This window comes from Poromitra crassiceps, assembly GCF_964638095.1.
Source record: "Poromitra crassiceps genome assembly, chromosome: 5".
NCBI lineage: Eukaryota > Metazoa > Chordata > Actinopteri > Beryciformes > Melamphaidae > Poromitra > Poromitra crassiceps.
Window position 1 is genome coordinate 17,885,862 of NC_139642.1, and position 12,500 is coordinate 17,898,361.

The window sequence follows — 12,500 nt, forward strand, 5'->3', positions numbered from 1 at the left end:
ACTGCCTGACAAGGACCTTGTTAGTAAAAAAAAATTACAGCACTTTGACTTTGTCAAGACGTCATATCATACTCACTGTTATAACAGCAATCAGTTATCACTGGCAAGTACTGAGTACTGAGTCATGGTCTTGTCTAAATGAAAATTATAATCTATCCACTAATACAGCTCGACACCTTGGACGCTACAATACTGTCAACGGAACTGAATTGGAATCATGCACAGGGCAAGCCATTTAAAATCGTTTATTAGACAATAGACAATCACAACAGAACATGTTCATTTATAACAGGGTAGGCTAACGTAACGATACCTCCAACCAAGGCAGTGTTAGCTTGCTGTCCATGTCATAAAGAGCACAGAAAACACACATAATCCCAAACCTACGTTTTCGGTTAACAGTAGTTATCTGTACACATGTTCCGGCGGGCTACTCGTGTAAAATAACTACTTTATTATCTTAATAAAAGGCTAAATCGGACTGGATATGACCATAGCGACTGGAGCTCGAGCTCACCTCACAACAAGGAAGTGATGACGCTTCGCTCTGATGATCCGCGTTCCCGTGGCCAAATGCTCATTCATGAAATGCGCGTTCATGAAGCCCCAGAAAATACACTCGTATGCGGCTCTTAGTGGCTTCTGAAGAAAAAATGCCGCATAAAAAAATATTTGATAATTAAAAGAGTCGTTTTATACTTTGAGTGACACCCGGAAAAATTTCCCCTGGGTTTAACAGCTGTCGGCGTCCCCATGCAAGTGGATGGGAATTTTCCTTTCTGGGCTGCATGGCGTCACGTGACTTGCAATACAGAGCTTCGCCAGCATGTTCAATTGGCTTCAAAGCCCAGCGCTATTCCTGGGGGCTTGGGGGTATCTTTCAACAGGGGTTAGAAGTTTTTCTTCTTCTGCCGTTTTATTCTTCTTCTGAACATGTAGGTATTTTGACGTTGACTAAAGAAACACTGCCGCCTAGTGGCCGCTTTTGATAGGATTCCAAATTAGTGCTTACATCAAACGCAAATGCTACATAAAACAAATACAACAGGGGGAGGAGTTGGTGGGAGTATTAGGGTACTCCACACATGCGCTCTGTTTACAAACTTGTGTACAATAAAGATTTAAAGTGGGGGGAAATGCCTTTGCCCTGTCAAACAGCTGGAATACAGACATCTGAGAGGGAGGCGCACCCCACACTTTGAAAATCACTGCTCTAGAGTAAAACCTTTTTGTGTGGATTGCCTAGATCTTATTAAATAGTGGACATTTATTCATTCCCACATATTAGACACTATTTCTGATGGTAAAAATAGCGTAAAAAGCAGAATTCAGACATATTCAAAGGGAAAAAAACAGAATTTGGGATTTGTTGCTTTTTTTCCCCATTTTCGTACCGTGCCGTATTCGTACCGAACCGTGACCCCAAAACCGAGGTACGTACCGAACCGTGACTTTTGTGTACCGTGACACCCCTAACACACACACACACACACACACACACACACACACACACACACACGACAAGAGTTTCAGACAACAAGCTGACCACACACACACACACACGCACACACACACACACACACACACACACACACACACACACACACACACAACAACAAGAGTTACAGACAAGTTGACCTCACGCACACACACACACACACACACACACACACACACACACAACAAGAAGAGTTACAACAAGCTGACCACACACACTCACACACATACACACACACACACACACACACACGCACACACACGACTCACTGGAGGCGGGGTTGGAGGTGAAGTATCTGAGCATGGTGCGCTGCAGCGAGGGCACTCTCCAGCAGCAGAACACCAGCACGTTGGCAGCAATGATCCCTGGGTAAAAGAGACGCGTGGTGACGATGAGACATCACAATTGCTCTCATGACATCACTGATGATGTCACAATGCCTATGACATCACTTCCGGTACAAAAATTACAGGGAGATTACTAGGGGTGGGGGAAAAAATCGATTCACCTAAGTATCGCGATTTTTAATGTCACGATTTTTTGAATCGATCTTTTATTCCAGAATCGATAATCGCAAAAAAAGAAAAAAGAAAAAATTGGTGCTTGCAGTCAGGCCACTCACTGAACCGCAGGCCAGATGCCGCCTACTGGTTTACTAGTGGTTTTATTACTTTATTAGTTAGTCTGAAGTAATAATTACACTTCAGGGTTAAAGTGGGTGCATCTCATTGTAAAATTGGACTTCAAACTGCCCAAATCTGGCTTCAAACGGCCCAAATTGGGCTTCAAACGGCCCAAATTTCACGCTCGTCGGCCCATATCGGCCTGGCCTGCTTGGTATCTAATGCCCGGCCTGAATTATGATCCCAGTCCGCCCCTGTTTTTAACTATATCGCCCAGCCCTACTCATGATATAATATACAGTCTCTAGTGTATGATTCAACTTTTCCCATGTTCTAATCTAGTGTAAAAAAGCAAACAAACTGAAAAAAGAAAAGAAAAAAATAAACAAAATCGCAATAAATCGTAATATCGAATCGCAATAATCGTAGAATCGCAATACTTAAGAATCGCAATATAAATCGAATCGGCACCCAAGAATCGTGATAGTAATGAATCGGGAGATAAGTGAATCGCCACAGCCCTAGAGATTACCCACTTGCTCTCTTTTATTTATGATGATGATGATGATGATGATGATGATGATGATGATGATGATGATGATAATAGAAACGCAATGCCTGATAGCTTCATAGTGTGAATTTTGTGCAATCCGACCAATAACATCACAGCTTTCACGTATCTCTGTCCGTCCGATCGACTTCGAACTGGGGAACAGGTAATGCACTATCTTATCTAGGACTGTCTGTATGTCTGTCCTTCACGGATCTTGAGAACCGTTTGGTGGATCGACTTCAAACTTGGGGAGTGCGCTTAGGGGGACCTGATGGAGTGCAGTGTGTGTGTGTGTGTGTGTGGGGGGGGGGGGGTGCCCACGGGGTGGTTAATGGGGGGAACGGGCACTGCACTAGTAGTAGTAGTAATAATAATAATAATAATAATAATAATAATAATAATAATAATAATAATAAATGTAACAAAAAATAAACACCAGGGTTAAATGATCCATGTCCATGTGGGCTGAGGGACGTGGATCACGGTATTATGGGATGTGAAGAGGAAACCCAGTCCCAGACTGACCTGAGACCGTCCGCTGGCCCTCGCTCAAGCTGTTCCACCTTTGGTTGATCTGAGACACAAACAGCCAATCAGAGTCCTTCATTGAGCATCAATCAGCGTGACATCAGACATCACTTTATTTTAGTTACATTTTATTCTACAATTCTACTTACTTTTATTTCATGATTCATTACACTATAATATAATATAGTCGATACCCGGTGACACAACTCTGCTCAGACTTGCCAAAATGCTAATAAAAGCTTAAATCTGGGGAAATGGAAAAACCAGCAGCTTCCTGTCTCTTCTGCCCATGTGCAGAACGATGGACCGACCCGTGGGCAGAGATCAATGGATTGAGACAGACAGAGAGGAATCCGCTGCGTGTGAAACAACAACGCTAGCTAGCAAGCTAGTAAGCTAGCAAGCTACATGCTGAAAATGGCAAGTTCTGACAAAGATTTGGATTGTGCAATAAAGCAGGCCTGCTTGGTACTTTGGGTGGATGGTTGTGAAGATAACCGAGCCTTTTTATCCCGCTAGACCAGAGTGAGAGTAAGAGCAGCCAGACTCTCTCTTGCGCACCTGGTACAGCACGAGACGGAGAGATTACATATGAGTTTACTTTAACTTCAATTGTGATGAAGGATTTTTCAGATTTTTTTAAGACCCCCCCCTCTTTATCAGATGAGATGACATGGAATGATCCGGAACAGGACAGAAGACAGGTGTGTGTGTGTGTGTGTGTGTGTGTGTGTGTGTGTGTGTGTGTGTGTGTGTGTGTGTGTGTGTGTGTGTGTGTGTGTGTCCTCACCTCTTTACGGAAGTCTCCTTGTTTCTGAGGTCGCAGCTTCTCCAGCCAATCAGCTCTGACCTCGTCGAAGTAGCTCTGCACCCGAGACTTCAGAGACTCGTACTGCCAGATGGCTGCCGAGCCAAACGACACGCCTGTAAACTGACATGGAGTCAACATCCAGCCCATAATACTACACACACACACACACACACACACACACACACACACACACACACACACACACACAACATCCAGCCCATAACTACACACACACACACACACACACACACCATCCAGCCCATAATACTACACACACACACCATCCAGCCCATAATACTACACACACACACACACACCATCCAGCCCATAATACTACACACACACACCATCCAGCCCATAATACTACACAAGCACACAGACACACACACCATCCAGCCCATAATACTACACAAGCACACAGACACACACACACACTTAAAGAGGCAAAAATGCTCACGGCCCGCATCCGACCGTAAAACAGTAGGGAGCCCAAATAATGCGTTCAAACGATCAATGGAGCTGTTCCATCAGCACCACACACATATCACTAAGTCTGTTCCATCAGCACCACACAGATATCACTAAGTCTGTTCCATCAGCACCACACAGATATCACTAAGTCTGTTCCATCAGCACCACACACATATCACTACGTCTGTTCCATCAGCACCACACAGATATCACTAAGTCTGTTCCATCAGCACCACACAGATATCACTAAGTCTGTTCCATCAGCACCACACAGATATCACTAAGTCTGTTCCATCAGCACCACACACATATCACTAAGTCTGTTCCATCAGCACCACACACATATCACTAAGTCTGTTCCATCAGCACCACACAGATATCACTAAGTCTGTTCCATCAGCACCACACAGATATCACTAAGTCTGTTCCATCAGCACCACACAGATATCACTAAGTCTGTTCCATCAGCACCACACAGATATCACTAAGTCTGTTCCATCAGCACCACACAGATATCACTAAGTCAAAGGGAGTTATTCAACTGATGGGAGAGGTGTGCCAATGATCCTGGATGGTTTTTTTGACTATGTGACATGACATCCTGTTTGGTCACTACCATGTCACATGACATCCTGTTTGGTCACTACCATGTCACATGACATCCTGTTTGGTCACTACCATGTCACATGACATCCTGTTTGGTCACTACCATGTCACATGACATCCTGTTTGGTCACTACCATGTCACATGACATCCTGTTTGGTCACTACCATGTCACATGACATCCTGTTTGGTCACTACCATGTCACATGACATCCTGGCCCCGTTCCAATACCCATACTTCCATACTATTTAGTAGGCAAAAAAAGATTTAGTATGTCCCAATTAGGGATGGGCATTTCTAGCAAAAACACTATTCGAAATTCGCTGGCCAAATTCGAATTTAATTCGAAATTCGAAAATAAAAATAAAAATGTAAAAAAAATTAAAACTATTTTTTTTTTTTTTTTTTGTGAGTGAAATGTTGCATTGTCTCCCCTGATTCTAAGTCTACGGCTTTATTAATTAATATAAAAAGCTTCTGCTGTGGATTTGTAGCTCAAACAAGCATTGCACCACTGAAGTAAAGAACATGTTACATGACATTGACATTTTCGAAAATAAAAAACAGTTTTGACAATCATGAGTGGTTCATTAAATATTTAGTAGGCTCAGGTCTGAGTGCCAAAGGGGTGCCAAAGTCACCCCCTCTCCCTCTTCATGGGATTTCATCCGCCATTCATTTTTCCATAAACCTTGCTTAAAATGCTTATAAAAATTGTTTTACTTGCTCAAACCAAGCGATTTGACTATACTTAGAATCAGGGGAGACAATGCAACATTTCACTAAAAAAAAGATTTTTTTTTTTTTTTTTTTTTTTTTGAATTTCGAATTTCAATAATAAAAGTCGACCTTGATAATAACGATTATTCGAAAATTCGAAATTCGATGCCCATCCCTAGTCCCAATACATAGTATGTCAGATGCAGTATGCCAAGAGTACCAGGATGTTGTACTACATCAGCTCCTATTTCGGAGTATGCATCGATGCATGCTGCTTCAGCCAAACTTCCCCACAATCCTTTGCGCAGCAGGAAGTTATGTCTTCTTCTTCTTCTTCTAATGTGTTATGGCGGTTGGCAAACAACTTTTTGAGCATTACCGCCACCTACTGGAGTTACGTCGCACTGACTGAGCTGCGTGTTCATGAATGAGATAATTAACTTTAAGAAAGCCTTGAAATATGTTAAAACCAAACAAGCATGGTGTGTACCAAAACATGCATATCTTGATTCCTGTTTAGATCTCTGACTTAATGTTTTTGCTTTATTTATTTTGTTTATTTGATTGTCTGTTCCAATTTTGTAAATGTTTAGTCTGAATGTTTTGTATAATGTACTGTTTGTTACTGCCAGACTTTGTTTATTGAAAAAAAAAAATCACACTCACTCAAAAATGTGGCGCTGCGGACGTCGGCGGAAGTGAGCAAGAGGTCGGAGTTCAGGAAGCTCACGTGACGACAGATGTAGTGTGTCCCAATAGTATGCATTTTGCATGCATGCTGCACACTGTGGCAACTCTGATGCAAGCCAAGACACGAAAAGCAGGTTTAAACGCAAGGAGCGTTGTTTTATTCATTATTCAATTCAAATCAACTTAAATTCTTCCCTTCTCGGGGCTGTTCATTCAAAGTCTCAATCCAGGCAGGTGGGGTTCACCTAACAGGTGAGTCACAGCAGATGAGCTTTCTCCAAAACGTGGCACCAAGCGCTCCAGTACATTGCCTGGCTCGCTTCCTCTGGTGAGGGCTCCAGCCTGTGGCCGGGCTCACTTCCTCTGATACATGCTCCAGTCCTCTGATACATTCTCCAGTAGCTTGCCACCAGTAGCTTGCCTTAGTTACATGCTCCCGCATCTTGCCTGCGTGCGATAAGAGACAGGATTGGTCAGAAAACATATACAGTCATTATCATGAGTTTAAGGAGAGGAGTGTAAATTTCACCTACCGCCCGACAGCAAGGAGAGGACCCCCTCTCTCGAGGAGAGCCAGCCACACAGTGAACCTTCAGAGCTCCGTCTGCTATCTAGTCGAGCTGATTGCAGAATCAGTCTCAGCCGTGTGAGCCGCTCCTAACAGTGCGCAGCTGCGAGCGTCGCTCCTAACAGCGCGCAGCTGCGAGCGGTCCCACTGATTCAGCAGCTAATTGGGGAATTACCTCTTACTGCTGACGCGGAACCCCGGCTCTGATGTCACTGTCGTGGCTGGCCGTCCTCCCACTCTCACCTGCCGGGGGATCGGCTGCCGAGACACCACACATCCTCCCCCTAAGCTCGCTGCTGCCCGTGCGGCGAGCTTCCATATCTCTTTTCCATCTCCTGCTTCCTCGCGGCGGGACATGGCATCGGCGAGTCGAGTGGTCTCTCCTCCTCCGAGTCATCATCCTCATCATTCTCTGACTTTTCTTTAGCAGGCGGGGCCTTCACTGCAGGCTTGGTCGCAGCCTTGGCAGCTGGAGTAGCTTTAGCTGGAGTGGCCTTCTTCGCCACTTTCACTGGTGGAGCCTCTTCTTCAGAGTCGTCCTTTTCTTCATCGTCATCATCATCGCTTTCTGCTTTCTGGGCTGCTTTGCCGTTCTTGACGGCTGGAGCAGCTTTAGCTGGATTGGCTGGCTTGCGGAGGGGATCGCTCGGGGTAGAGCGCCTCATGTCCCCGCTGACTTGGTGGTTCTTCAATAACGTCACCAAGCCACACAGCCACCCATCCTCCCCCTAAAAAAATTTCCTCCTTTTTCCCAGCTTTAAACGCTCTGGGTAGCGCATCATGTCCCTGCTGAAACATTTTTTTTCCATGATCATTTTCTGCTTTCTTTCTGGCGTCGGCCGTGCGGAGGGGATCGCTCTGGGTGGAGCGCATCCCGTCCCCGCTGACTTGGTGGTTCTTCAATAACTCACCCAAGGCGTTCAGCGAGGAGGGGCTCCCCTGTGCTGCAAACTTTCTGGCGTCGGGCGGACCTTCGTCACCGGCCGAGCCGAGCTTTCGGACCCCGGTCCTCCGGAACCCGTCCGGAAGGCTGGGCAGGCGAGGCGCTGACGGGGAATCCGTTTTCCCCTCGTTTCCCCTCGTCGGGGGGGGATCAGGGCGCGGCTCGCGCTGCGTGGGGCCCGGTGGCGGCGGCTGACGGCGGCTGTCCCGGCCGGGTCGGTCCTGAGTGGCTGGCGTTTTCTGGCGTCGGGCGGCAAGGAGCGTAGGCATCGGTCTATGACGAGTTTTTCTCTACAGGGGGTCTCCCCGAAGAGCTCCCAGTCGGCCTCGACGTCCTCATCGGGCTCTGCTTGGTGAGCACGTCTCCGGGGGCCCGTAAAGTAATTTCGTCTTTCTCTACTTTTTTTTTTTTTTTTTTCCCAATTCTTTTACGACCTGCTGTAGTTCACTTTGGCTTTTTTTTTTTCCAGCGCCACTAGAGCCAGCTTTTGCTCCCTAGTGCGTGAGGTTGGCGTTGAATCAGAGTGCCTGCATTCTCCACCATTTGTGGTAACTCTGATGCAAGCCAAGACACGAAAAGCAGGTTTAAACGCAAGGAGCGTTGTTTTATTCATTATTCAATTCAAATCAACTTAAATTCTTCCCTTCTCGGGGCTGTTCATTCAAAGTCTCAATCCAGGCAGGTGGGGTTCACCTAACAGGTGAGTCACAGCAGATGAGCTTTCTCCAAAACGTGGCACCAAGCGCTCCAGTACATTGCCTGGCTCGCTTCCTCTGGTGAGGGCTCCAGCCTGTGGCCGGGCTCACTTCCTCTGATACATGCTCCAGTCCTCTGATACATTCTCCAGTAGCTTGCCACCAGTAGCTTGCCTTAGTTACATGCTCCCGCATCTTGCCTGCGTGCGATAAGAGACAGGATTGGTCAGAAAACATATACAGTCATTATCATGAGTTTAAGGAGAGGAGTGTAAATTTCACCTACCGCCCGACAGCAAGGAGAGGACCCCCTCTCTCGAGGAGAGCCAGCCACACAGTGAACCTTCAGAGCTCCGTCTGCTATCTAGTCGAGCTGATTGCAGAATCAGTCTCAGCCGTGTGAGCCGCTCCTAACAGTGCGCAGCTGCGAGCGTCGCTCCTAACAGCGCGCAGCTGCGAGCGGTCCCACTGATTCAGCAGCTAATTGGGGAATTACCTCTTACTGCTGACGCGGAACCCCGGCTCTGATGTCACTGTCGTGGCTGGCCGTCCTCCCACTCTCACCTGCTGGGGGATCGGCTGCCGAGACACCACAACACTACAATCCATACTATGTGAGGGCAGCGGCAGTACATACTACAAGAAAGAAGTACAAGTATGGGTATTGGAACGGGGCCCCTGTTTGGTCACTACCATTTCACATGACATCCTGTTTGGTCACTACCATGTGTTGTGATCGACACATTATGGACTGTACTGTATTACTGATATATTTGAATGTAAGACATTTGAGTGTATTGTAGAGACAGTGAGGGGGATTCTCCCCCCACCTTCCAAACACTGTACCATTTGGTTGGCTGGGTCACACCCGACAGATACCAGCACAGCTGGGGGCCGAGCCTCAAATAAGTTGCCATTGTTTTATCTCTAAGGGTAATCAAGCCATAAAACCCCCCTTTCCCTTGCCTCACCTTACAGGGCTGGGCATAGCCCAACTCACCGAACGATGTGATTGGCCCACCATGCATGCTCATTTTAATATGTGATCAGTAACAAAACTGGTGGAAAAGAGTTTTTAACTTGAGTCTACAGTAAGCTTTCGCACGCAGCTGAACCAAGGACCCGGAGGGGCCAGGACCCGGCTCCCCTCCCCCGCTCTCTGCACCCCGTGCAGGCGACCAGGCCTCAAGAGGGACCAAGCCCTGCAGGCCTGACCAGGGCCCAGAGGACTCCGAGCCCACAGCAGCACCAGAAATCGGCTGAAAGGCCAGCCTTAAGTCCCACCAGACATAGCATGCGTAAACTGAGATAGTTCTACTTAATCTCAGTTTAATTTAAGTCGGTTTAGCGTGATAAGTCGCAGGGAAAAACCCCTTACGCTTCCAGACTTTCCACAGCCTGGCACAACGCCCAGCTGTTGACTAAGCTTCCAGGCAAGACCGCCTGACGACGACCCTCCTAGCGCACCGCACGTGCAGGAGAAGAAGAAGAACGCCACACCGCAGCAGGGCAAACCAACGGCTGCAGAAAAGACACACCGTGGCCCCAGTCGCAGAACCAACAGCCGACGAAGGACGCAAAAGACCCACCGTGGCTGGCATCCAGCCACAGCCGCAGCACTCCTTCGACTCAACCAGCAGAGAGACTGCACGTCCACCCCCGGCATCGTCGACCCCCATCAGACGTCCGCTGTACGCTTCCCCAGGCCAGGGTGAACGGCGCTGCAGGCCATCGCTCCCACAAACCAAAGCCATCCTCCCTACTGCGCGTAGGACAACTCTCCCCAACCAACAGGATCCCGCTCAACAGAGTGGAACACACGTGAGAGTTCATTCATGGTTTAATGGTTCTGGGCAGTTAGGGTTAGAATGCATTACCCTGTATGTTGATGTACAATGTTCGCACACTGTTGAATGATATAGACGCCTGAAGGTGAGCGCCAAGGTCGGAAGAACTTGGCGGCCATCAGCGGGCCATTCTCTGTCTCCCTTGTTCTCTCTCTCTCCCTCTCGATCCCCCTCTCTCTCCTTCCACAAAATTGGCAAAACCGCCATTTTGAAAAGGAGGCGGTCTTCACACGACCAGACCGCCTCTCAGCCAATCCCGTGATTACCTCACAGAGACAGGCTGAACGAACCGCCCCTCCTCTCTCTCACACACACACACACACACACACACACAAATGCTAATTAACACCCACTTACACACACATGCAAGCCTGCTTCTAACCTGCAGACTTAAGACACACACCCACACACACACACACACACACACAGTGATATAATGTTGATTCATATTAGTTATCAGCGATAGATGTGGTAGAGTATTAGTCATAAAAGTAAATGTGATGAACTGATATTTTAATCATTATGTTAATGTCAATTGATATTGTGATTTATTAAATCTTTTTATTACATAATTATATGAATCTTGGTTGTTATTCATGAGGTATTTTATCTGTGGAAATCTGTGACAGAAGCTTACGAACTTTGACCTTCAATTAACTGTACAATGTACACTATATCATTATGAGACTGATATGACAATTTGGTTTGGTGTCTAAACAAGTCATAACTTGACTTTTAGACAGGTCTGTAGCCTTAACTACAGTGGTGCCCCGAATCTTACAGAGAATACAATATTTTCTGTCAAATCTAATAAATTTATGAATATTAATAATTCATAATTATTAATAATCATATTTCATAACCAAACCAGCTCCTGCGAGCACAACACATGTCACATGACATCCTGTTTGGTCACTACCATGTCACATGACATCCTGTTTGGTCACTACCATGTCACATGACATCCTGTTTGGTCATTACGATCGATGTAAACATCAGCAGCACCTACCCCCACGGTGAAGACCAGAGGCTTCAGCAGACGGCTCAAGTTTGGCGCTGAGGCGTGAGGGGCCGCGGCTTCCAAGGAGGGGGGAGGCGGCGGCTTGGCCCGGGGGGAGAGGGCCCCCTCCTCCACAGGCTCCGCCTTCTTCACAGGCTCCGCCTTCTTGGCAGCTTTCCTGAATCCACAGCGCTGCTGGAGGCCAGGGCTCAACCTGCATAATCAGACCGAGAAGAACGACGACACTGAGGTCAGAGCAGATTCAACTCGTTTAGCATGACCAAAACGATCGCCTTATCAGTATCATTGAGGTATCGTTTAAATGTGTTTAAATGTTTAAAAGTACGGATACACTCACTGAGATAATTTCACCACATGTTATACCGTGTTTTTCAAAGTGCTGTAATCACCCATGTTTTTATTGTTTATTTAAATGTCTTCCTTATTATATTATTGGTCTCCAAACAGATCATGGCTCTGTCCAGCAGCTGGATCATGCCCCCCCCCCCCCTTCCCAGGGGGGAGAGGGGGTCAGATGATTCAGCACTTGTTGCCATGTTTAAGCACGGTCATTGGCCTAAAGCTGGTCCAAACACTGCCCAGCTGGGAAACTAGAGGACATCTCACCAAGCGACATCTCTCAATTAAGCTGCGTTCACACCGACCTATTAAAGTTTTTTTGCTGGCATCGAGTTTACATACAAAGTCAATGCAAACGAGTGATTGAGCGTATATTCGCCGGGGAGAAAAATCGCTGGGCGTCCGAGCGACAGAGACAGAGCGATAGGGAGAAAATTTGCTCGTCGCCCGAGATGAAATATCCCAACTCGAGCGAAAATACGCTGGCATCAGTCGCTCGCTGTTCAACGCTGATTGGCTGCCATGTGAGAGCGAGTCAAGGATCACACTGGCTTGGAACAAACCGCTGGTTTATTGTGTGGCAACAAA

General features: G+C 46.9%; 1 protein-coding gene across 1 annotated transcript in view; it reads right to left on the bottom strand.

Moving 5' to 3' along the window:
• The window catches only part of LOC310777119 (presenilin-associated rhomboid-like protein, mitochondrial), a 25,937-nt gene that overhangs the window by 11,891 nt on the left and 1,546 nt on the right, over nucleotides 1-12,500 (bottom strand). Inside the window, exons 2-5 of the mRNA XM_083637384.1 lie at nucleotides 11,562-11,766; nucleotides 3,993-4,133; nucleotides 3,200-3,248; nucleotides 1,768-1,863 (exon numbers count right to left, since the gene is read on the bottom strand). Coding sequence (XP_083493510.1) covers nucleotides 1,768-1,863; nucleotides 3,200-3,248; nucleotides 3,993-4,133; nucleotides 11,562-11,766 — 491 coding nt within the window. The remainder of the gene's footprint in view (nucleotides 1-1,767; nucleotides 1,864-3,199; nucleotides 3,249-3,992; nucleotides 4,134-11,561; nucleotides 11,767-12,500) is intronic.